Source organism: Scylla paramamosain, chromosome 14 (assembly GCF_035594125.1).
Source record: "Scylla paramamosain isolate STU-SP2022 chromosome 14, ASM3559412v1, whole genome shotgun sequence".
Lineage (NCBI taxonomy): Eukaryota > Metazoa > Arthropoda > Malacostraca > Decapoda > Portunidae > Scylla > Scylla paramamosain.
Window position 1 is genome coordinate 10,375,944 of NC_087164.1, and position 26,786 is coordinate 10,402,729.

The 26,786-nt window shown below is 39.2% G+C and overlaps 3 protein-coding genes across 6 annotated transcripts in view; 1 reads left to right on the forward strand and 2 right to left on the reverse strand.

Annotated features, from left to right (window-relative positions):
* The window catches only part of LOC135106842 (chromodomain-helicase-DNA-binding protein 1-like), a 30,591-nt gene extending 22,508 nt beyond the window's left edge, over positions 1-8,083 (reverse strand). For 2 of the 3 annotated variants that reach the window (XM_064016206.1, XM_064016205.1), the window contains exons 1-7: positions 7,636-8,082; positions 3,062-3,207; positions 2,432-2,642; positions 1,663-1,781; positions 1,156-1,332; positions 599-774; positions 220-389 (exon numbers count right to left, since the gene is read on the reverse strand). In XM_064016206.1, the coding sequence (XP_063872276.1) occupies positions 220-389; positions 599-774; positions 1,156-1,332; positions 1,663-1,781; positions 2,432-2,642; positions 3,062-3,207; positions 7,636-7,644 (1,008 nt within the window). In that variant the 5' untranslated portion in view covers positions 7,645-8,082. Of the gene's footprint in view, positions 1-219; positions 390-598; positions 775-1,155; positions 1,333-1,662; positions 1,782-2,431; positions 2,643-3,061; positions 3,208-7,635 lie in introns of all 3 variants that reach the window. The other variant, XM_064016207.1, reaches the window with a different exon arrangement.
* Positions 8,084-8,236: 153 nt separating this feature from the next.
* Positions 8,237-25,117, reverse strand: LOC135106845 (uncharacterized). Its single transcript, XM_064016211.1, has 6 exons — positions 24,917-25,117; positions 20,370-20,725; positions 15,146-15,276; positions 14,914-15,014; positions 14,739-14,804; positions 8,237-8,502 (listed from the first exon to the last, which is right to left on the reverse strand). The coding sequence occupies exons 1-6, from the start codon at positions 25,100-25,102 to the stop codon at positions 8,392-8,394; spliced, it is 951 nt and encodes a 316-aa protein (XP_063872281.1). The 5' UTR covers positions 25,103-25,117; the 3' UTR covers positions 8,237-8,391.
* LOC135106843 (uncharacterized) lies at positions 21,662-23,950 on the forward strand. 2 transcript variants are annotated; one of them, XM_064016210.1, is made up of 4 exons: positions 21,662-21,739; positions 21,974-22,149; positions 22,557-22,819; positions 23,151-23,950. In XM_064016210.1, exons 1-4 carry the CDS (start codon positions 21,729-21,731, stop codon positions 23,760-23,762), a joined length of 1,062 nt encoding a protein of 353 aa, XP_063872280.1. In that variant the 5' UTR covers positions 21,662-21,728; the 3' UTR covers positions 23,763-23,950. The 2 variants fall into 2 exon arrangements, with proteins under 2 accessions (XP_063872280.1, XP_063872279.1); XM_064016209.1 differs by having other exon boundaries at positions 21,725-22,149.
* Positions 25,118-26,786: the final 1,669 nt, after the last annotated feature.

The window sequence follows — 26,786 nt, forward strand, 5'->3', positions numbered from 1 at the left end:
CTCTCTCTCTCTCTCTCTCTCTCTCTCTCTCTCTCTCTCTCTCTCTCTCTCTCTCTCCTACACAAATTCAGGAGTATCTAATTATTAGTCAGTCATAAAATGGCAGTCATTCTGAAACATCCTCACAGTATGATCCTAAGCATGTAAACACATTACTTGACTGAAGGAAAATACAAAAGAAGAATGCTGAGCAAACACAAACACAGGATGATTTTGTACCTTCTGTGTTTTGAGAGATTCATCAGATTCCCAAGTGTTGTGCAGGTGGGCCCAACCTTTCCACTTGACAAGATATTGAGTCTCTACTTGTTCTGGGTCATTGGGATCAAAGTCAGAATTGGGGTCTCCATTTTTTTCAATTTCATATAAGTACGTCTGCATTCCAACAGCTGGAATAAATGTACAAGTGTATGTAGATGTGCCATCCATAAAGTAATGCATAATTATATATAGTTATCTATATACCACACTGATAAACTCATAAGGGAAGTAACCAGATCAATATTTAACATACATACACATCCACCTAAACACACAACTTTAAGGGGAATATAACTCCTATATACAAAGAGAAATAAACAGATGGATCCTTACTAACCTCCTCTTTTGCCAACCCGCTGATCTAAAATCTTTTCTATGGTGTGAGCATTTTCATCTTCAGCAGGAACTGTCTGAGACCAATCAACTTCAATCAAGTCGTCTTCATCCTCCTCTTCTTCTCCACTTTCTTCCTCCTTGTAGCTGACTTCCTTGGCAGCACGACTTGACCCTCGCCTGGTAATAAAATTGTCATAAAAGGCACAATAAAAGATTAAGACCATGATAATGAAATACATAAAACAACCAATAAACCATAATGATTTCTGAAGAAAAATTCTCAGTTATGAACAGTATTACTCTAGGCTCTTGGAGACAAGACCGTAATATCAATCCTAATCTCAACAATGCTAATCAACACAGCACACTACAACTGGAAACTCTTCAGAGTAGACACTAACGAAAAGCTGAAGAGATACTATATGGGTCCTCTGATCCCCTAATATTACAATGATTTCCATATCAAAGAATAAAATGGAAGAAGCATACAGTAGCATATCTGTGGGGCCTAATGAGGATCTTTAAGTGGCCCAAATGAATACAATTCTTCAAACTCACCTTTTGCCTCCATCCTCACTATCACTTGCTTCACTACTACTCCTCTGTTTCTTATGAGACTTCTTTTTAGATGATGAGGAACTTGATTTCTTGCTAGGAACTGGTTTTCTTGCTTTCAAGGAATCATAGTCTGAATTGTCACTGTCGGACTGCTCAGAACTATGCCACTGACTAGAACTGAAAGTAGTAAAGATAAACTGTAAGACAAGAACACAACAGCACAAGAAGAATTATTAATTCTCTCATAATGTTCAAAACTAGCAAGTCATCTAAAAAAAAAAAATGATGTACATATCTATATCATGTGTCTTTGAATTTCAGGACTTTCTCTTCTCTGGAGGACTTCCTGTATGAGATAACTATGACTGAAAAGTTTGCAGACACACTTATTAAAAATACAAAACTAATTACATTTATACAGAAAATGTTCCTTTAAAATCTCATAAAAACAAATATTTCAAACCACATCTATTTGGAAAACTAAACAGCTATTCATACAAGACTCACTTGGATCTTTTTCTGTGTTTTTTAGGTGCTGCCTTGATTTCAACTTTAATGCGTTCAGGTTCTTTCCTTTCCCTGGCAGATCTCCGGATTCCATAGATGTCAGGATTCTCCTCCCAACACTAAAACACAGAAATGGTAGAGCTTCACTATCATTAAGGTTAATAAATCATCAATCACATGAATCTCACTTCTACTTCCATGAATTATCTCACTGCCATCACTTCGCTCAACATCATTAATTTCCCTTATGGGGTTTGGATGGCTCATGTGTTTGTAGCAGAAAGTTTCCTCCCCAAGATAATGTTCTCTGGCAATATTTCTACTTGTAAAACTTTTCCTTTCAACTTGACTTCCTCATGTGATGATCATTGAAATAACTGTCCACATACATAGGTTAGGTTACGCAGCTAGAAGTACACCATCCTACATCCTATCCCCTTTCACTGCTATTTGACATATCTTTCCTTATCACTAACCATTCTAAGACATCTATTTCTTGTTCTACAGCCACCTTCGAGCACTGTATTGGCTAGAAATTGCAAAATCTATTCTTTTCATTCCCTTCTTTTTTTGTAGATGCTTGTCAAGCTTCCATACATTGCTTTTACTGCTGCAAATTAATACATACTGCTGTGAAAGGGGTTAACACTACATATATAAATAAAAGGTTAGCTCATTACAATGCTAAGAAATTATCCTATTGCTTAGTAGACCATAAAAGCTTTACAAGGACATGCCTATTAATCTACCAACACACACTAAAACTAACCACTTTTAAATCATCCCTCTTGCTTTTCCTTGATTTTTCCTGACTGCTATTAGAACTTCTCGAATGATCATTGTCATCTTGCTCCTCATCCTGGTCATCATCTTGCTCCTCGTCACCATCATCATCATCAGACCCTGACTGTTTGTTATCTGAGTCTGAGTCTGAATTGTTGTTGTCGGATGAATCGGATGAGCTTCCAGACCCTGAGCCACTATAAATAAATGAATACATAAATAAATAGGTATATATGTAAATAGCATTGAGTGAATCTCATTTCAGAATAATCAGAAAATGAGACTCATTCTGAATAAAAGTTGTAACTGATGAAAAAATATTAAAAAGAATAATTTCAGGTAGAAGCTAGTGTTTGGCACCCTTATCCTTCATTAAAAATTTACCATGTTAAAACAAAATCATGTGATGAGAGAGAGAGAGAGAGAGAGAGAGAGAGAGAGAGAGAGAGAGAGAGAGAGAGAGAGAGAGAGAGAGAGAGAGAGAGAGAGAGAGAGAGAGAGAGAGAGAGAGAGAGAGAGAGAGAGAGAGAGAGAGAGAGATTTCAATCAGGTAAAGAGAATATACAATAAATGCTTATTAAAATTATGAAAATATAATCCAAACTCTGAACATTACCTTCCACTTCCTGACCCAGAGCCTGAGTCACTCCCACCTCCTGATTTGCTGTCATTTTCATTATTATCAGAATCATTATCATTATCCGAGTCACTTCCAGACCCAGACCGCTCCTCTTCACTGTCTGAGCCACTGTCTTCTGTGTACTGCAAACATGAACAAGTCAAATCTCAAATAAAAAAATAGAAACACTTACAGTCAATAACACTGTATTCATTATCATACTTTCAACATGAACATTTAAAAAGGCAAGGTCAGTGTTTCACATGTTGGGCTAAGACACTTCACAGAAATCAGTGTTAGAAGCTACACATGAAATATAAATGTCAAATCCTACAATTCTTAAATCTTTCTTCACAACTGTATCTTACCTATAGTTTGTGTATAAGTACTACACTTTTTACATCCTTCAACAATTATTTAATTTCAGTCCTTTCTCCCACAGAAACAAACCAATATCCATCCACCATTACACTGGTCCACTCCACCTCAACTATATTAGCTGGAACATTTCACTCAGGTATTTCTCACTCTGTTCCTGTCAACTGCAATGATCTCTTAATTTCATCTGTTCACACTCAAAATTTCAATATACCAAAAGGCATTCAAAGTTTACACTAGTTGGTATATTTCATACAGATATTTCTCACCCTGCTCCTGTCAACTGCTGTGATCTCAATCTCATCTGTTCACATCCAGATTTCAATATACCATAAACCATCGCATTCCCTACTGATGGGGTATTCCAGCTTTCTCATGATCCTTGAGAGAGAGAGAGAGAGAGAGAGAGAGAGAGAGAGAGAGAGAGAGAGAGAGAGAGAGAGAGAGAGAGAGAGAGAGAGAGAGAGAGAGAGAGAGAGAGAGAGAGAGAGAGAGAGAGAGAGAGAGAGAGAGAGAGAGAGAGTTATAAAAAATAAAAGGGATATACTTCAAGAGGCATAGCATTTCTAGCAAGCCAGTATGTATCAGCACTATTTCTGTCCTTGCCAGAAACTACACATTTTTCTGTGAGCAATGTTCTCTGTTATTTTGTTGCTGTATGCTTTAGGAAGTACTGCTGTATACAAGTGCTTGGTGACCATTGACTGAAAATACCACAAATCTCCCCATTTCTACATTAGTGACCTTGACAATGACTATGTTAGTTCTATACACTCTAACTACCATTTATTTATCCCTACCCTTGCTTCACAGGACAATGATGAAGTCTAGTAACTGCTACCTCATTACCACTGTCATATTCAGCTTTCTTCAACTTCTAATCACTCTATTAAAAGCCTCATCGCAAAAAAACAGGATGCAGTTATTTTCATACCCACCATAATCTTCCTTTTATCTAACTAATGATTGTAATTCAGCTTGTAATAAAACAAAATCGCTTCATTACTTCATTTAACATCCTTATTTTCTCTTGTATGATTGGGCAGCTTACAAGCATCTCTTACTTTCCACAGATATTGACAATTTCTTCCCTTCTCACCTCCTATTCCACATACCATCTCCAGGTTTTCTTTGTCTTTCTATATTCTTTGAATGTTTCTTTACCTCAGCTGTATATTATTAAGCACCATCCAGCCATCTGTTGTATCTTTCATTATTCTTAGGCTTAATTATTTGTGAGCTGGCATATCATGTGTGGCTTCTGTAATGATACCCAGGTAAGGTTCCAACAAGGTATTACTTCACCTCTGAGAAAATATACTACCTCAAGATTCTATGCACTCTTACCTTATGTATCATGAATATACCTGCTTTATTTTCCCCCCCATCCCTTCTTTTACTGGTTAATTAACAAACTGATGATTTTAGCAATCTGGTTAAAAATAGTTTATTCTCTTTATTTCTTTAGTGTGGCTTATGGATATTGTAGGTAGTAGCAATACAATCCATAGTCTGCATACTTGGTGGGCTTCCCAGTTCCTCAGCCTCATAAGTTGACTCCTCTCTCTCCTTACCTGTTGCAGCTTCACCTGGTTGACTACTCCCGGGTGTCAGCTGCCAAGTATCACCTCTGTAACCACTCCTTTTCAGCTTTTTTCTTTTGTCTATGTATTTCTCGATTTTTTTTTTTTTTTTTTTTTAAGCATTTACCTTTGCTTACCATCAGTTATACCATTGAAACTTTCCTATTATGTATTATCTGGGATAGACTTAATAAATTCAGGTGTAGAACGCTAGTATCAATGTAAATGATACCACCCTTTGATGTTATCATTCTTTTGTTTTATATATCCTGTAATATACTTCTAGTGTATTCCCTCTTCTAATCCTACTAATTTTCTGGCATGATAAAGCACTGCAGGTAATTAGACAGTTCAGTTAGCCATGAATAATGTCCAGTTGTGTTTCCTTCTCTACCTTGACTTCTTCCTATTAAGCACCACTGTGTGTTTGTTTAGTTTAAAAATTAATATGAGGATATAAGGAAGGACTGAAGAAGGTAAATATTTTCATTCTGGTATCACTATTGTAAAACATCATATGGTGGCATGATAGCATTCAGTACCATTATATATTGAGTAGGAATTGTATGTGTGTGTGAAGGGACTTTTTATTAGTGTTGATAAAGCCCTCAAATCATCATTTTATTTAACATTCTTATTTTCTCTCATGTAGATGGATGGCTTACAAGTTCCTCCCACTTCAGCAGTAACAGATCTCTCATGTTCATCCTTCACGTCTTTCTCCACAATATTAAAAAAACTAGAGTAGGTTCAGCAACACATTACTAAGCTTGTGCCAGAATCACTGAACCTCTACGAGCAAAGACCGACAACACGGGGTTAAGAGGTGACAAGAGACCCTTAAAATAGTCAAGGACACAACCTAGATCAAGGTCAGCAGCATCTTGGAGCTAGCCAGCCCCCATTAAGAGTAGTTATGTTACAAAGTCATGGACCCACAGTGTGCCTTTCTTTCACCTCTTGTGATTCTAGGTGGATTAACTTAATGGCATGTAAAAAGCTTCCATATGAAGGCTGGTGGCTGACTTAAAGGAAGAAGGGGGGAAAGGGAGAAAAGGAAAGGAGGGAGAAAACCCGACCACCTGACCCTCATCTCCCTTAGGACTGGAATCAGGTGACACGTACACACCTCATAGCTAAAATGTAATTTTTTTGTACTCATACTAAGTAGTGGGGTAAGAAAAAGGAAGGGAGGAGGAGGAAGAAGTTGAATTAATAAAAGGAAAAAAAAAAAAAAAAAAAAAGAGGAAGAGAGGCTAAAGAGAGAGAAAGAGAGAGAGAGAGATGCAAAGCCAAAAGGTAATTTTGTAAATAGTATGAGTTGATTGCCTTCCTTTAAGTCAACCAATCCCCTTTGTATGGAAGCTTTCACAAGCCAAGAGTTAATCCACCACAGATTACAAGAAGGTGGAAGGCTGAGTGGAAAAAGAGTACACAGGGACACAATGACTGAGTTTACTACTGATTAATACAGCCTTAGGGAGAGTGGAGACCACTCAAGAAGATAGCTTCTTATTATCCTGCTATGTTTTCATAGATAAGCATTCAAAGATAAGGATAAAGATCAACATCAGCTGTAACAATATCGCCAACTCTACACCTAAGGCTGGGCTCATTACTTTAGCAATGTATTACCCAAATTTGGTTACAACCCAACATAAACAGGCCTCTGAACAATGACATTATAACGACAGTGTTCATTTCTCGAGCAAACACGAGTACACAGCACTACATACAAGTATTCAAACTATGAGCCATGAAAACCTTTGATATAATGATGACATCCTCCCAGTCCTTGTGATAAAGAAGTCAAATAGTAATTACATAATCTATTTCATCATGCATCAGGCCAGTTGCGCTGACCAACTCTTTACAACTGCCAGTACTCCCTTCCATAAAACGGTTGGTTAAAACACTTCCCTTTAACACTTGCTAAAATGATAAGTGAAACATCTATACTAGAAAGCCACAAATCTCTCCAAGAGAAAACAAACAGCATCACCATCACCATCACCGATCACAGGTAATCCCTTCACAGCCTGTTGCTACATTAGTTATCACCACTGTGGTCTTTCCTGAGCTGGTAACTTGCACAGCTACCTTACAAATACTTCACGATTTAGCTTCATGTGGACAGGACACCAAAGCAGGAAAGTTTTTTTTTTTTTTCAGACTACCGAGACGATTAATGGTTTAGGACTTCATTATTATTTTTTTTTCTTGCTGGCAGTGAAGAATCCTTGCTAAACCGTCAGTAAATAATGAAAACACTAGGAAAACTTGGAACTTTCACAACAGCCTGTAAACATTTATAGAGATGAGAGGGCCAAGTGTTACGAATGATGACCCAGACCAGAAGTAAACACCTCGCAGGTTGTTGATACACTAGGTAACATGGCTGTGGTCTTCCAGAGTCCGTCACACACACCACTAACACTACTACTCGACACGCACTTCTGGATCCAAGCACAAGTCAACAGCCACCAAGTCCTATCTAAGGCATTAGACGGCCAGCAGTGGTGCACCAGCCCGCACTGGAGGCTGGGGCCATGCAGCAGCAGCAGCAGCTAGGGGTCGGCCAGCTGATGTAAACAAATGCTCGCCACTCACCTCCCTCATCGTGAGCCGGTCCGCCGCCCACCACCCGATGCTTCCACTATCACTCTCACTGTCCAGTACTATTTAAATTATCACTTATTTCACGTTATTTTCTTGTGCTGCATTGCTAGACACTTCACTGTAGCAAGAATAAACAACCATAAGGGCATCACACGGCTTCAGTGACTGGGTTACGTGTCCACCAAAGATGGCTGACGGTCGGCCATTTTACCACCGCTCGTCACTGGGACGTCGTAATTTCTTATATTTCCCGCATCCACACAATCTGTAGTCTGTATTGCTGCACAGTAAGCACGATAGCACACTTTAAACCTTCAGGAACACGATAGATGCTCGACTGCAGGACTTAGGCGTCAGATGCCTGGGAAATATTAAGATTTGTGCAGGGCCAGCCACAGTCTGCCACAACTAAGTCCAGCAGCCATGTTCCTGTTACCCACAATCCTCAGGCTCGTGACGTCGCCCACACCGCTTCTTCAAAACACCAAGCACCAAAAAATTCCCTAGCTAAATTCCAATGATGCTCACACCGTTCATTCTACATACTACCAGGTCGTGATGCTACCAGGGGGTCACATATACAAAAGATGGATAAAATTTGAGTTATTTATTGACGTATTTACAATAATACAAAATAAATTAGCATTAAGAAATCAGTGACAAGTACATTCACTCCTGCATTACCTCCATACACGGTACAGCTACAAGATGAGCGGTGATTATGTAGACACCCAAGCATAGGCGCAACTATAGTTTCTTGGCTTTCCTCGGCCTCGGCGAGTTCGTAAACATGATGGGCGTGCAGTCCGTGATGGAAACCACGTTCAGGCCGCCCATTGTTAACCCCTTCACTGCTGACTGAAAATAAACAAGAAGGAAAGGTGTTGTATATAAAACTAACAACTAAAATGTCGCTAAATAAACCTAATTCCTCACAATAGCTAAACAATGAATGGATAAAAAGAAACTGATTTCTTAAAATAATTCATCAAATTAAAGTAATAAGACAGTTGAGCAATACTCTTAGGACAAGAGCTATAACTGCTGAGGAAGTGGAGATACTACACGACAGGAGGGATGAAAAATACCATCTAATAGGGGCAAATTGCTAAAATAAATAAATAAATAAAAATAATAAAAATAATAAAATAAAACAAAATAAAATAAAATATATAAATAACAATAATAATGAAATAAAAAAAATATATATACATATATATATTTAGTTGGGCTAACGAATAACAACAGTGAAAAGTGTGCATGAAAACTTCTCCCGATTTATTTGTTGTAAGTGATGTAACCACAAAAGAAGCCCCTTCGTGGGCAGCAGGATAGTGTCCCCTGAAAGGCCTGGCAAGATTCCCACAGTAATGCACAAAGACTCTGAGAGGGCAATGTTATGACTATGTGGAGTCTGAAGCTGGACACCGATAACCGTAATAGGATATGTAGTTTAAGGCATTCATATTGCTCTGATTCAAGGGCATGGAAGGAAATATGGGTGGGTATATTGTCTGCAACTGGGCACACATTTTTGTACCATTTCAAATGAGAAAGGCACAGCATTAATGCATGAATATGGTACACCTGTACTTGGAAATATAAAAGGTTGGTCTTCACGTGAAAACCATTGCCTGGACTTGGGCATGCAAGTAAACTTTAATTTTACTTGGGAAGAAGTGAGAAACTTCACAATAACTCACAATAAATTAATCTACATTCGATTTTTAAATAAAATTTGCAGAAATATAAATAGGAAGGGATGCTACTGGTAGGGGATGTGAAAATAGTTAATAGGCAATTATCTTGAAACACCAAATGTGCAGCTGATAACTGGGCCACAACTTTAAATAATTGCTTTCAACACCATATTTTTGGCCGAGTAATGTGGATTATTTGACTAAACTTTACCAATAATTCTGAGCAAATTTCTTATTGAATGAAAAATAAAAAAAAATAAAATAAAAAAAAATTTGGTTGGAAAAGCTGGTAAACATGGGAATGGTTATCCTTTGAAGTTTTCCATACTTATAAAAACCCAGTACAAATATAAATGAAAGTCCATGTTATCACCCAAAACTGTATGGTACACAGAATTTCCAGTTTAATCTGATGTAGAACGAAAGGAACTTGGATTTTTTTTTTTTTGAGAGGTAGAGCTTGTATTGGCGAGACCTACAGGTGGATACACCCCTAGTAAAACCCATGGATGGATGGTTTTTTCCCTAGTGGTACCTGATATGGTATGCACTTCACCAGACTGGAATACATTCCTAAAAGGACTTTCTGGGTGTGTTCACAGCCCAAGGGTACCTGAGGTAGATAGATACATTAGCCCCTGAAGAAAACCAAGGATGGGTACACTTCCCCTGAGGGAGCTTAAAGAGATGAATACACTAACCAGTGGTTAATTTGGGCCGAGTATGCTTCCTTTGATGGGTACACATAATGGGACTAAAGGCAGAGGGTCATCTTCCAAAGGGACCCAAGTATAAACATACTTGACTATGGGTACCTATGGATGAACAGACTCTACCTGTACCTGTAGGTGAATATGTGGTGACCAATGGGTGAATACACTTCATCTGTGAAGATCTATGAGTGAATACACTTCACCTGAGAGAATCTATGGGTGAATACACTTGACATGTGGGGATCTATCTATAGGTGAATGGGTAAATATACTTTTCCTGTGGAGTTCTGTGGGTGAATACACTTCACCTGTGGGATCTGTAGGTGAATATACTTTTCCTGTGGGAACCTATGGGTGAATACACTTCACCTGTGGTGAATATAATTTTCCTGTGGAAACCTACACGTGAATACACTTCACCTGTGGGGACCTATGGGTGAATACACTTCAACTGTGGGGACCTATGGGTGAATACACCAACTGTGCATATCTGTGGGTGAATATACTTTTCCTGTGGGAACTTACAGGTGAATATTCACTTGTGGGAACCTATGGGTGAAGACTCCACCTGTAGGAATCTTGAGTGCATTGACTTCACCTGTGGGGACCTATGGTGAATAAGCTTCACCTGTGGTTACTTATGGGTAAGCACACTTCACCAGAAAGAACTTAAGTCTAACTTCCCCTGAGGGAACTTAAGTGAGCACACTTCCCCTGTGGGAGCCTTAGGTAAACATTTCCTCAGAGGGACCTAAGGGTGATCATGATTTCCCTGAGGGAAACTCTCACTGAGGAAGCCAGTAATCAAACTTCCCAAGGGGATCAAAGGGTGAGCACTTCCCCTGTGGAGATCTAAGGGTAAGCATACTTCCCCTATGGCAGCCCCAGAGGGGGGGGGGACGCCCAAAGGTGAGTACACTTCACCTGGGGGGGCCAAAAGTGAGTACACTTTCCCTGATGGAGCCAAAAGGTGAGTACACTTTCCCTTAGGGAACCCAAAGGTGAGTACACTTTCCCTGAGGGGACCCAAAGGTGAGTACACTTTCCCTGAGGGGACCCAAAGGTGAGTACACTTTCCCTGAGAGGACCCAAAGATGAGTACTTTCCCTAAGGAGACCCAAAGGTTAGTACACTTTCCTGAGGGAGCCCAAAGGTGAGTACACTTTCCCTGAGAGGATCCAAGGTAAGTACACTTTCCCTGAGAGGACCCAAAGGCGAGTACACTTTCCCTGAGGGGACCCAAAGGTGAGTACACTTTCCCTGAGGAGACCCAAAGGTGATTACATTTTCTGAGGGGACCCAAAGGTGAGTACACTTTCCGAGGGGACCCAAAGGTGAGTACACTCTCCCTGAGGGGACCCAAAGGTGAGTATACTTTCCCTGAGGGGACCCAAAGGTGAGTACACTTTCCCTGAGGGGACCCAAAGGTGAGTACACTCCCTGAGGGGACCCAAAGGTGAGTACACTTTCCCCGTGGGAGCCCAATGGTGAGTACACTTTCCCTGTGGGAGCCCAATGGTGAGTACACTTTCCCTGAGGGGACCCAATGGTGAGCACACTTCCCATGAAGGGACCAAAAGGTGAGTACACTTTCCCTGAGGGGACCCAAAGGTGAATACACTTCCCCTGAGGGAACCCAAAGGTGAGTACACTTTCCCTGAAGGGACTCAAAGGTGAGTACACTTTCCCTGAGGGGACCCAAAGGTGAGTACACTTTCCCTGAGGGGACCCAAAGGTGAGTACACTTTCCCTGAGGGGACCCAAAGGTGAGTACACTTTCCCTGAGGGGACCCAAAGGTGAGTACACTTCCCATGAGGGGACCCAAAGGTGAGTACACTTCCTCTAAGGGAACCCAAAGGTGAATACACTTTCTCTGCCAGAACCCAAAGGTGAGTACACTTCCCTGAGGGAACCCAAAGATAAGTACACTTCCCCTTAGGGAACCCATATGTGAGTACACTTTCCCTGAGGGAACCCAAAGGTGAATATACTTCCCCTGAGGGAACCCAAAGGTGAATACACTTTCCCCATAGGGATCTTGAAGAGTGAGTACACTTCCTGAGGGGAGCTAAAGATGAGTATACTTTCCCTGAGAAACCCTAAGAGTAAGCATGCTCCTCTGTTTGGAGTAAAGGAAGGGAGCACTTCCTCCATGAGGCCTTGTGCCCTAAGGGTAGACTGCTAAAACTAACAAGGAATAAGAACAAGGGGATTCACTTGAGACCTAAAGGCGAGTCTGGAGGATCTACTATGCATGGGTACAAGGAATTCCTTAAGATTTATGAGTGGGCACACTATCATGGGAAGTAGACTGTGGGCTCTAAGCTGAAAGTTGCAGCAATTATTATTCCTAGTAAACCCAACAACTGAAGCAAAGGCAAGGACACTCATAGAACCCAAAACATCGCTTACTTAACACAAAGGACTGAAGTGCCAGTGTATGAATACACTTCACCCAAGGGATTGAATGATGGAAAAAGGGCAAATAGACTTTTGCTGAAGGCAAACGCGGGGAACACACTTCCCTAACAGGCCCTAGGGGGGGAAGGGGCACACCCCCAATAATTGGGGAAGGGGGGTGGTTAACACCTAATAGATCAAAGGGTGGGGGAGGGGGGAGGGCACACATTCAAAACACCAAAGAGGGGGAGGGGGTGTTGTTCACATCCCATAGACATAAGGCAGTGGGGGGAGGGCTGGGGAGGGGGGGTGGGCAACCATTTCTCAATACACCAAAGGAAGGTGTGGGGCACATATAGACTAATGGGAGGTAGTGGGAGGGAAGGAGATTCATAACCAAGACAAAGATGGGGGAAGGAACCCCCCAACAGACAAAGCAGGGGGCAGACATCCAACAGAACAGTGATCACACCCAATGAACCCATAGGGAAGAGAACACACCCAAGAGAATGAAGGGAAGGGGGAGCACACCCAATGAACCCATAGGGAAGGGAGCGCACACACCCAAGAGAATGAAGGGAAGGGGGGAGGCACCAAAAACCAAAAGCAGGGGGCACACATTTCAGATAAAAGAAAGAGGAAGCATTTTCCCTAAACGACCAAAAGGGGGGCACATTTTCCCCAAATTACCTGAGGGGACAAATATTTAAATAAAGGGTGGGCACACTTTTGCACATGACCAAAGGGAGGCACTTTTCCTATGGTCATTGTGATACTTTTCTGACAGGAGTGGATGTTTCTTGACCAAATTATGGGTACACATCCTGTAAGTGACCCAATAAGAGATTTTTTCTAGAGACCTAAGTTAAGCAAGCTTGCCAATAGGATCAAAAGGGGAGAAAAATTTCATTGGGGACCAAAAGATGCACACAATTTTGCCAGACCACAAAAGATGGGTACAATTTTGCCAGACGACCAGAGTGAGTGCATAATTAAAAGGTAGGGAATTTTTTGCTGTGGGATCAAAAGGGGAGAAAAACTTCATTGGGGACCAAAAGATGCACACAATTTTGCCAGACCACAAAAGATGGGTACAATTTTGCCAGAAGACCAGAGTGGATGCATAATTAAAGGGTAGGGAATTTTTTGCTGTGGGATCAAAGGATGTGTACCATGGAACCAAACAAGACACTTTTCCTGGGAACCACAGAGGACACAAACTTACAATTGTTCAATAAGGAGTAAAAAGGTTTTCAACATACAGTAGAAAAGAGGTTTGAATAATCATGACATATTTCACACCATTAACCTAACTGCACAGCACATCACTCATACACAAACCCAATAATCTTGAATCCTTACTAAATGACAGAGTAGTAGTAGTAGTAACAATAATAGTAGTAGTAGTAGTAGTAGTAGTAGTAGTAGTAGTAGTAGTAGTAGTAGTAGTAGTAGTAGTAGTAATAATAATAATAATAATAATAATAATAATAATAATAATAATAATAATAATAATAATAATAATAATAATAATAAAAGTGAAATTGCAGAAAAATAATCAAAATAAAGGGTAATTGTGTGAACGGTAAAACCTGAATTTTTCTAACTAATAATGTGAACCTGAAGGGAGTCAGCAGCTGTGGCTGTCAAGCTTGCTGCAATGACCATGTCCCATCATGAGAAGGAATATTTTAAGGTGGAAAGGATTCCATATCTATGGCACACAGACATGAATATTCATCGAGTCATGATGAAACATGCGATAAGTAGTGCCAGAGAGAGAGAGAGAGAGAGAGAGAGAGAGAGAGAGAGAGAGAGAGAGAGAGAGAGAGAGAGAGAGAGAGAGAGAGAGAGAGAGAGAGAGAGAGAGAGAGAGAGAGAGAGAGAGAGAGAGAGAGATGTTGTGCATGATGGGAAATAAATTGGTTGCTCAGTAAAATGTACGAGTAAAATGCAGATCCTTGTATTCCAAGTGACACTACAAACAAGGTAAATTAGTCCTTTAGCACATAACATTACTGAACCATTTTATGAACTTAACATCCCCATCCTGAGAGAGAGAGAGAGAGAGAGAGAGAGAGAGAGAGAGAGAGAGAGAGAGAGAGAGAGAGAGAGAGAGAGAGAGAATTTTATATTCAGCTTGAGTTCTGATGAAGAAAGCTTTGGGGCAAGATTCTGCTACATGTGACAAGTCAACATTGCAATTTTGGTGCTAAAGAAAAAATCTGCCATCATATTTGTTGAGCCCCATGGATTCAAATACCAAGAGAGAACACTCACCATTCGGCCAGGTCCAAGTCCCTTCACAGCTACCCTCACATTCCGAACACCTTTGTTGATCGCTCTCTGTTAAGGGAAGAATTATACAAATAATACTACAAATTATAATACTACATATTTCCCAACAAGTATCATCAAGGTTCATTATGGATGCATCAGCAAATGGAATACTTACCACAGCTAGGCTGATAGCTGTGGCTTGAGCAGCAATGTTGGTTCCTTTTCTGGTATTCTTGAATCCTTCAATGCCACATGACCTGAACATCTCAGCCACACCTGAAACAAGGAAATGCAACTTCATTAGTGGATAACAAACCAGCAAGAAGATACTACAGCAACTATGAACACTTCTCAACATCTATTCTGTTCCCATTCCTCTCAAGACATCAAGAAGTTTTTCTTCCTACCTTTAGAATCTGTTAGTGTCAGAAGGGTGTTATTTTTGGAAAACTTTGCATGAATGATTGGGAGGTCTGCAAATCGTACCCCATCAAACAACAAGTCTGGGGTGTTCTCATCTGGAAACGACCCGTCACTCCTATAATCAAAAGTAGAAGAGAGCGACTTACTTTACAGGAATACAATTTCTTGTGTGGTCTAAACAGCATTTTTAACACCATCCTTTCACTTTTGGAAATTTCAAACAAATCGTCTCCTGCCAAACCTATCCTATGAGGTAGTGCACAACCTGTTCAACTATACAGGTAGTGTCAAGTGAATCCAGAGGAATATAAGCAAGATCAGTATCATGTCTGCTCTAGACACCAGGATATGCACTGCAAAGCTCCTACATCAACACAAGTTAAAAGACAGGTCCAATTCATGCCATAGTTTTGTTCATCAATTGATGACACTACTAAAGTTCATCAGAAAAGAAAAGTATGCATATACCCTACCTAATTTGACACTGATGACAAAACTTAAACTACTGCATGGGAGGCAATGTGTACGGGAGGCAATGTGTACAAGAACTACACAAGGACAACAGCGGAAGATGATATACCACACCCCTCTTGAAAAGATAATTTTGGCTTCTTTCACACCAACAAAGTGATACTGAACATGGACATTCTTGCATCACAGGAATGACAAAATTATAGCAATTTTGAAGCTGGTAAGGAAATGGATACATTTACCCATGGTGAACACTGGATGGGTCAATGGTAAGAACTTTTACTAAAGAAATACATGACACCCTTTTTTTTTAACTGGTTTTACTTTTTTTTTTTTTTTGTAGCATACTGCAAGTGAAAGCTTCAGTATTTGGTGGCACTGAAATTCATGCCATCAAAAAATGTAAGCCATTAACCCAATATAAAGCTAATATGGAGACCAATTTGAATGACAACCATAACCCAATCACCTAACATCACCTAGGGAAATGATGTTTTATGGGAAATAACTTTTTTTTTTTATTTTGCATAAAAATCTTTGAAACTAACTAGCATTAACTTTAGAACAAATACACATGGGACAGACATTTCATGACCTCCAAGTAAATAAAAATAAGCTCTGTGTCAGTCTATGGTCTAACTATGCAAATTGCTTGGTTGAGGTTTTGCCAACATAACTCAGATTATTGGACTTTAATATCTGGTCAGCAGCTCGTCCTAAATTAAAACTACTTGCAGAAATGGTGAAAAATCAACTCAATATTTGTACTTGTTCTTGTAATACATTAGCTTCTACTGTACATACAAACCAAGGCAATCCTACACACAAACAAACAAACAAACTATATATATATATATATATATATATATATATATATATATATATATATATATATATATATATATACACATATATATAGATAAATAGATAGATATGAAGGCACACAGAAAATCTGGGTTATTCTGCAGTGCCTCTGTAGAATTCCATACATTCACATAAAGTAGCCAATCATCTCCCCCATTTGTCCAATGTAACAATCCACTCTAGTTTCACCTCAAGATGGGTTACTGTACATATTTTGCAAAGCAGTATACAGCAAACTTTTAATTTACACAAAGCATGCTAACATGCAAGCATTAATGGACCCCTTTCAAATGGCAATTTCTATCATTCCAAGGTAAGTTCATAAAATGTGTAAATTCAAGAATGGCAAGATGGCAATATTTTATCAAAAGATATCTACGTTAATGTATGTGAAGATAACTAAAACTTTCTTTTCCTTGTATGTCTGGTTTACATTTCTTTTTAAGTCTGATTTGCATTAATTTTCTTAAAATAATGCACACAGGGTGAAGGAAAATCTTATTTCTACCTGACAACACAAATACTATGATGAGCAGACAACCTGATACACTACTATGAAGAGAAGAGTGGCACAGCTGCACTACCATGAGAAAACATTCTACACTCGTACTATGATAGGACAACATCACACACATACTATGACGAGATGACAACCTGGCACTTTCACATGAACAAGAGACAAAACCTGGCATTGTCAACTGATGAGACAAAACCTAGCACTCATGAACTATGACAAGAAAACCTGGCACTCAAACCATGACAAGACAAAACCTGACACGTGATGCAACAAAACTTGGCGCTTGTGAACTATGATGAGACAAAACCTGGCACTCTTGTAATGAGACAAAACTTGGCACTCATGAACTATGATAAGACAAGACCTGGCACTCTTAAGACAAAACTTGGCACTCAAGAACCATGATGAGACAAAAACTTGGCACTCATGAACTGAGACAAAACCCGGCACTCATGAACTACGATGAGACAAAACCTGGCACGACAAAACCTGGAACTCGTGTACAATAATGAAACAAGACCAGACTCGTGTATCACGATGAAACAAAACCTGGCATGCATACTATGATGAGACAAAACATGGCACTTGTGTACTACAATGATAAAACCTGGCAACTGTGTACTGAGACAAAACTTGGCACTCCTGTACTATGAGACAAAACCTGGCACTTGTGAACTACAAGACAAAACCTAACACTTGTGTACTATAAGACAAAACCTGGCACTTGTGAACTACAATGAGAGAAAACCTGGCCCTTGTGAACTAATGACACAAAACCTGGTACTTGTAAACTGAGACAAAACCTGGCACTTGTGAACTGAGAAAACGTGGCACTCAAACTATGATGAGACAAAACCTGGCACTCGTAAACTATGATGAGACATAACCTGGCATTCAAACTACGATGACACAAAACCTGGCATTCAAACTATGACAAGACAAAACCTGGTACTCAAACTATGAGACAAAACCTGACACTCAAAACTATGAGACAAAACCTGGCACTCAAAACTGAGACAAAACCTGGCACTCAAAACTATGAGACAAAACCTGGCACTCAAAACTATGAGACAAAACCTGGCATGTGTACTAAGATGAGACAAAACCTGGTAGTAGTGTACTAAGATGAGAAAACCTGGCACAAACTACAATGATGAAATCTGGCGCTCGTGAAATACATGACACCTCCACACATATGCTGAACCAACCTAGCAATCAACTGTTAAGACAATCTAGCACACGTTACAATGAACTGATACATAAAAGTATGACAATACAACCTAGCACAATCATGAGACATTATGACGAGATGAAACTGGAACACAAGTACCACGGTGAGATGACAACTATTATGCAGTGCTACAACACTCCTGCTCAGTGCATACAATAGAAACCTCAGCACAGTATGACAAACTATGACAAAGTGACAATAGCAGGACTGCCATTTGTAATATGAAAACTTCATATAATAACATTAAAACAGGCAAAACTATTAAAAATTGCAAGTGATACAGGGATAAATTTGCAATGAATTCAAAGCTTTAGAATTTTCATAAATGAAAATTATTTGATCATGAGCAATGCTACCATCATGATAAAATTACACATACACATGAATGCAGAAAAACTGCAATGCATCTCCTCCCCTTCCTATTTAGGACACATTTACTACTGCTGCAACCAAAGATCAATTCCTGTAAACTTAAGATACTGATTTCCAGTATATTTACAGAATAGTAAATCATTATGGTATTCACAAAATCCTAAAGTTCTACATTTCATCAAACCAACAACTGAGATCAAACATAACCTCTTAGAAAATAAATAAATAAACAACTTGTGATAGTGTTTTCACACAATATGGTCAACTCTCTTATAAACCAAACATCCTAGCATAAGCAAAAGCCAACAATCTCGAAATTAGTTTCAAACATATCACAGGTTCCTATGAAATGCAAAATATATTTTCAATGCCGAATGCTGTCTGGACCACACACTTCCAAATTGTAATTTCTAACACTTTTTTTTTCCATAAACAGGATCCCATGAAAAGCTAAATATATTTTCAATGACAAATGCTGTCTGGACCACACAAACTTCCAAATTATAATTTCTAACATTTACATATTCTAGCCTTAAAGTACTTAACCTCCCAATAAATATTGAGTCAAACCCACCAACACTAATATTTTTTTCTTAGTCTTCCCAATCAATATCTTAAAATTCCCGAGAGAATTTTCTAACAGTTAATGAGGCTAAAATTGACCTAATCCTAGTTGATGACTTAACCAAATCAAGCAAATTCTATCTAAATACTCCATACTAATATATCATATGAGAAGAAATATCATACTTACAGAAACTCACTGATGAAACTGTTCGCGCTGCCAACTTCCAAACAACGAGAATAATACTTACCGTAAGGTGTGCCTGTATTACTTTAAACACGCTGATCTACACTCAAATCGATTACACTGAAGCTGTTTCATTATATTCCGAAATACTGTTGAGATTACTTAAAACACATCTTCACCTGCAGTAATAGACACCACTTGATTACACTGAGGACACATTAATTCACACCTAACACCTGCCACCACCCTTGGGACCTAAATCACCACCCCACACACCGCCATAGACAAATTTGACAAAGTAACATTGATATGACACTCAAACTCGATAATTCTAGTTTTGGTCCTTAGATCACCAGGGCTAAGATTATGAAAACCAACCCTAATCAGTCACTGGAATAGCACCATAACCCTCGCAAAACCACCAGAATTCCATCACATACAACATTTACCGATATTTTCAATTCTAACACCATTTCAGTCAGGCCGTTACTATGGGGGCTAGGCCACTTGAATGCCATCCTGCAGGGGAGGCTTTACGAGGCTACAGGCACCATCATTGATTGATCTCTATCATCCACCTCAGGCCCTTCTCTGAGACAATATGCTGGATAAAAATTAACTCTAAACTTACCCCAATAAAGTCTTGTACTATGGGGGTTAGGATAAGACAATATCCTGCGGGGAGGATTGCGAGACAAAGGGCACCAACACTGATCTCTCTCTCTCCTTCTCTAGCCCTTCCCTCTGATAGTACTACGAGTAAAATTTCAGTTTATTACCGCCCATGAGAATTCCAGAGCAAAGAAGCAGCAATAATCTGAACTAATACACTGATAACAAACAAGCACATTATGTTAGGAAACCAAAACCCTTATTGCAACAAAAGGCGGCAATAAAGTGATCTGGTACAGGATGATGGGGAGACAAAGCCGGCAGGAAAATGGCGCACTTACCAAGTCAGGAAAGTTACTTAATGGAGGACCTTATGGAGGCTTTACTCACCCTCTGATGTTGGAGTCTATGACGATGGTGCCTTCGCCCTCGGTGCCCTCGTCCCGCCTGGGCATGGAGGCCAACATTTCCTTGCGTCCCTCCGCTTTGCAGCTGACCAGGCCCACATGCAGGCCCCTCACGCCCTCCAAACACCTTCCTCCCCACAATTTCGCCGCAATATCATGCCCAGGACTTGTTTCAGCCGAAAATCGCTGGGGGAACGTCCTGGCGGAGGCCTGGGCCATGCAGACGGTCCTTGCTACGGCGCCCCGTAACATCGTGGCCAGCACCTCGCTCACGGCTTCAAAATACACCACATACGCTGCACTTTCTTCTTTGAAATGGCGAGTACGGGAGGAGGAATTCTGAAGGGCAAGATATAACACAGTGGTCGGCGTAACCTATAGCCACCTGCCTTTATACTATCAGACCTAAAAGCTGGTTGGTTGAGGGACTTCCCGCCAGCCAATAGGAGAGCGGTGTACCTCCAATTTCTTCAAAGTGACCAATCAGGTTGTGTCTCTCAAGAACGGCCGCACTTTCCCCCCCACCAGAGGGTTAGATCCCACTTGGTACAGTGAACTTTGTCAATTTTGTCTCCACGTCGCCATATTGATTGTACTGTGTTCGCTTTCTTTCGAACAAACTAAAACGCCTAATTTCAGTGCAGATTGGGGTCTTACAGATTAAATATTTGCTCGGCCTTTAGTAAAATGCATGACAAACTATTTGGGATATATGACTTTTCATATTTTTACAGAGGACCGCACCTACGCAAATTCCATATTTTTATCTTCTGAAGAGGCTATTTATTATTTATTTGCCTTAAAATGACTATATATTATAACATTATTGTATTACGGATAACTACCATAAGTACCTAAGCACTGGCGGGCATAACAAAAAACAAATGTATATACCCATTATTTGGATAACGTAATCTATTGTCTACTTTGTTCCAAGGGCTTGTTCAGTTCTTATATGTAGAATAGATATGTCAAGAAATGCTTAACGATCAATAAAGAGGTAAATATGGATCAATCTCAAGATATATTGATGGCAACATTGTGCAAGACATTTGATTCGGTTACGATTTCGCAAGTCATCCTCTCAAGCATATTAATCTCTATAACTAGAATATATATAAAGGATAAATCAAAGCGATATTCGTGTAGAAAACGTCGATGACATCGAAAATATTAAAAATCCGGATAAGTGAGAGAATGGTAATCGGATTACGTGAACGCGTCCGGTTTGGTCCGGCTCCTCTCTCTCCCTCTCGGACCAGTGAACAGTCTCCTGTTTTGACGTGAGGAGGGAACACGTAAAACCGGCTCTCTTGCTTGCTGTTACCGAATCCGAATATACATGAGATTGATGTGATGGAATTTCGTAGTCATAATCTGAGGAATATCTAGCTATATAACTCTTAACACGAGAGTGTGTCTGATGGCCATGAAAATCTGTCCCTTACATTATTTACATTGAAAATGTATCCGGAATCCCATGAAAACCATCATGAATATTGCTACTAGCATGTCAACCCAGCAGACTCCGGTTAGCTCGGCCTCCAGCCAACCCGCAGACACTAAATCGCTTTGTTTTCCTCTCAGCTCTACAGACAATGAGTCTCGTGACATTCAGGAATCAACCATTACATCAGAAGGCAAGAATAACGAAAAAAATCATTCAGAGGAGGGAAATGAAACCAGGAAAAGCATCGTTATCAAAGAGGAGTGGATACAGCCTCCTCCTCACTTGTTGGAGCTCCAAACTCCAACCCCAGCAGGTGAATTAATTGTGTTGTATGTTCCTACTATGCAAGCGACATATGTATTATTATTATTATTATTATTATTATTATTATTATTATTGCTATTATTATTATTATTATTATTATTATTATTATTATCATCATCATCATCATCATCATCATCATCATCATCATTATCAGCAGCAGCAGCAGCAAAATTACAGGCACTAAAAGGTATGAACTACCTTATCACTTATTTTGCTGTAATAGGATTATTTCAAAATTTTACGCAAACTTAAATCACACTTTCTTTTGAGAAGCCGTATGATTCTATGGCTTCACGCGCAAGCAGTAGATACACTGATTGAAATCACTACATGCATTTTTTTTTCATAAGTTTTGTTCATTTGAAAAGACTAGGCCTCAACTATTTTCTCCCACAGTGCTCACCAAACGGCGACGAACAGTGCTGTCCATTGCTGATAAAGCCGATTTGATACGGCGAATGCACGAGGGAGAGTCTCAAAAGCAGTTGGCACTTGAATATGGCATCGGCACTTCAACCGTTTCCGATCTGAAAAAACATGAAGTTGAAATCCTTAGGCACGTGGAGGCCAATGGTGAACTAGTCGCCAGGAATAGGAGGAAGCTCGAGTCCGGAGCCAAAGCTGATGTCGAGGAGGCTGTTCTGGATTGGTTATTGAAGGTAACACACACACACACACACACACACTATTCTACTTATTAATAAATGTATTGTGTTTTACTCCAAATTTTAACAAAGCCTAAATAAGCTAATGTATGTAAACAATTGCAAGATTATTTATTTATTTGCGTAGCGGAATGTTATTATTTCCTAACAAATATATTTCCATTTTCATTAAGACAAATTGCTCGGAGCATTTCTCACGAAATGAGATCACCTTTCCATAAGGGAAACTAAAAAAAAAACAATCCTGCTTATGTCTGGAGTAAGCTTTATCATATGTTTACTCCATGACCTTGATTTATGCAATATAAATATTCCCTTCTCACAGGAGGTCAGTAGAGGAAGAGAGGTATCTGGATCCGAGGTAATGGCGCGCGCCCGCCAAGAACATCTCCGACTGCGAGGCACCACCGAATTCCGTGCAAGCACCGGATGGCTTGAAAGATTCAAGCGACGGTACAACATCCGGGCCTTCAAGCCGGGTCAGGAGAGCAGTTGGCAACGCACAGTTCCAAGATCAATTTTCGGAGAGAAAGGCACAAGAGGTAGACGGCGAGGCCGTCCCTCCCATACCATGCCCACCAAAGTTCGTCCCCGTGATGTATTGGAACAAGTATTCGAAGGCTCCTCATCTTTGCTAAAATCTGAGGTCGAGAGTCCAGAAGAAGGCGAGTATTTGGAGTATAAGGGCGACGAAGAGTTGTTCACGGACAACGAAACCACCACCTTCCAGCCTGTTGTCCGCCTCGAGGAAGGACACTTTACTTTTAATATTCCTCCGGTTGAGGAAATTCCTTCTGCCAGCGAGGCGGCGAGCCTTCTCTCCAAAGCACTAGTGTGGGCAGCAGCACAACAAGACACTACACCTCAAGAACTGTTTGTCATGAAGGAATTACAGACAAAAGCAGCAATGCGAAGCATTGGGAAGAGTCCTCACTGATTCCAGGGGAAAAATACTAAAACTTAAGTCACCATGTCCCCAGGTGCCCAAAGAATGTTGCCTTAGTTAGTTGTAAATTCATATGTATCTTAAGGGATCCATTCGTCAGTATTGTATTTAAGGAACTTTTTTTTTTTTTTTTTTTTTCCAGTGAAATAAAATTGCTATATTTAAAGATGTAAGGAAAATAGATCATATATAAAGAATGATGTTCAAGTTTATAAATGATTAGCATACTGATTAATGTTTTATGGGTTAAGATATATAAATACTATTTCGTATGTGATTGTATTATTCACAGAGAACAAGTGAACCGATCAAGATTTATACTTTCCCTAATATAGATAGGTCAATATATATTACTATTTTCATACTATTTTCTTGTTTTTGTCGAGACCCAGAACTGTATTTATTTTATTTATTTAATTACTTATTTGTTTATTATTATTTTTTAGTCTTTCAACAAAGTTTGATACACATCGCTCTGCTTTCATCAGTTGACAAAAAGGTCGAGTCGAAGAATTGCATGCACTGGGACTGGAATCAAAATAATACTCTCCAAGTCGAGCATCATAGTATATATATTGCATGATTATATGCAATACTACAGTAACACCTAGAAAACTCAAAATACTCGTAAAATATATATGATAGAATTTGGAGAAATAGTTGAGTCTATCCTGAAGAAACCGTCCCATCTGCAGCAGCAGCAACAACAACAACGAGTTATCTTGTTTTCTGTTACTACTTCCATGGCAAACTTAAAAAGAAAACTTATTTTGACCCGTGTTTGAATTATTTTCACATAATTATTATATCACTGACATATAACGCATTTATTGATGTACTCAAACTCTTACTTCGAAAACTACATAGAGGTCTGGTACACAAACGTGGATCACAGAAATATTTCGATGAATGTTAGTAATTAAGAAAGATGACGGCACATCCACGACCAATATTAAGTAAATCCTATGCTAGGTTTTAGTCATATAAAAAGTATTCTACATTTTTTTGCAAATATATACAAGTGATTTATAAAAAGACAATATAATGTAAAAAAGATTTTGAGAAGACTTTTAAGAATTTGATACTACAATAAAAAATTAATTTATGAACTTACAGGTGTTTAGTTAAATACTGACTACATATACCTTGATATTTGTTAGAGTTGTTGGAAGCGGTGTCTCGTAGACACACGAACATTGATCGGTCACTCCTGCTCTGATCTGCTCGCTAGTGTCACATTCGCTTCTATGTAAGGGTTCCCGATGCCTTGCCGCACGGTTGAGCCCTGGGCTTCTCAACTCTCGGGCTGTGGTTGTCCTCTCCCGTAGCATCTGTCCTCATGCTAGCCTTCGTTCACAAGGGGGTGTTGATAATCGATTCATTCAGACGCTTCCAGTCGAGCGGCCCTGCAAGTGGCAGGATGCCATTCTTTTATGATATATATATATATATATATATATATATATATATATATATATATATATATATATATATATATATATATATATATATATATATATATATATATATATATATATATATATATATATATATATATATATATATATATATATATATATATATATATCATTCTTTTATGAAAAGTAAAAATCAACAGTGCATTGATATTATTGATAATGGTCGATGATGAACAATTTAATTAAACGATCAAATTAAATCGACTCATCATCAGTAGTACTATTAGAGAACAATAGCATTAAATAGTTTTCTAATAACAAATGTCTAGACTTAGAGGCTGATGACCGATATGGAAGTTTACGAAGGGGTCAATGGCCGAAAAAAGTTTGCAGGCGCCTTGCGCTATTATCTTACACACTCGTCTTTCTCACAATGTTTAGCATTTTGAGTCAAGCCAACCTTTATTAAAACCCTGCACAACTTACCTTTATTTAAGCTCCTTCAATATGTAGTTTTATTTCATCACTATTCTTTCTTATTGTCATGTAAATTTTTCGCAAAAAAAAAAAAAAAAAAAAGTGAGAGAGAAGAAAAGAAGAAGAAAAAAAAAAAAAGTTAATGAGTTCAATAGAACACGTCAAAGAGGTTCAGTCATAATGTACAAGTAGTTCCCGAGACAGACGGTCGAATCTCATTATTAAGTTCGGGTAGTGACTGATACTGGACGGTCTCGACTGAAAGATAATACGAGCGATCACGTGCACACGTACATATAGCTTTAGTGGTGCAGGTGAATGTAACGTATTTTCACATACTTTAAAAAAAAAAAAAAAAAAAAAAACGTAAGAATGTATATTACAAATACAGTCAGAAACGCATTTTTATTTATTTATTTTTTCTTAACCATAACTTTTTTTTTTTCATCCGTCTAAAGAATAAAGGAAAAAAAAAAAACATTCTATTCTTCTACTGGTGTGTAATACCCTAAAAAAAAAAAAAAGAAGAAACGCAACTTCGTGCGTATTGCGTAATCAACGACTGTGATGCGTAAGTCATCCTACTTACCTGTCTTTATTAAACCTCTTTTGTTAGTTCTGGTATTACCTCTTCCGATCCACCTCTCCTCCCTCGATCACCCCTCTCTTCCTCTCTCCTTTCCTCTACCACCTCCTCATCTTCCACCTCCTCTCTCCTCCCAATTCTTTCTACCAGAACTATCATCCCCTCCTCCACCACCCATTTTTCTCTCCCTAACCCTATTACCACCACCACCTCGACTGATTAGATAAAGTTAAGAAGCTGTACTGTACATACATACGGCTAAAGCAGAAGCACTAGCAGTTGGTACACGGTACATTGCTCCCGTCACTCGATAGTATGGGGAAGGCGACTCTTTTGTATTACCAGCAGGTGCCATTACTAAAGTTATATTCATCCCCAAACTGATAATAGTTACACTCTTATTGTTGAAAGAACTAAGTCACTCCACTCAATACTAAGAGTTCTGATAATTTTATATTGTATTTTAAGCAACAGTGTTTCACCGTGGAGTGAAAAGTTGATGTTAACGTATATGAATATGACATTGTTTTCATT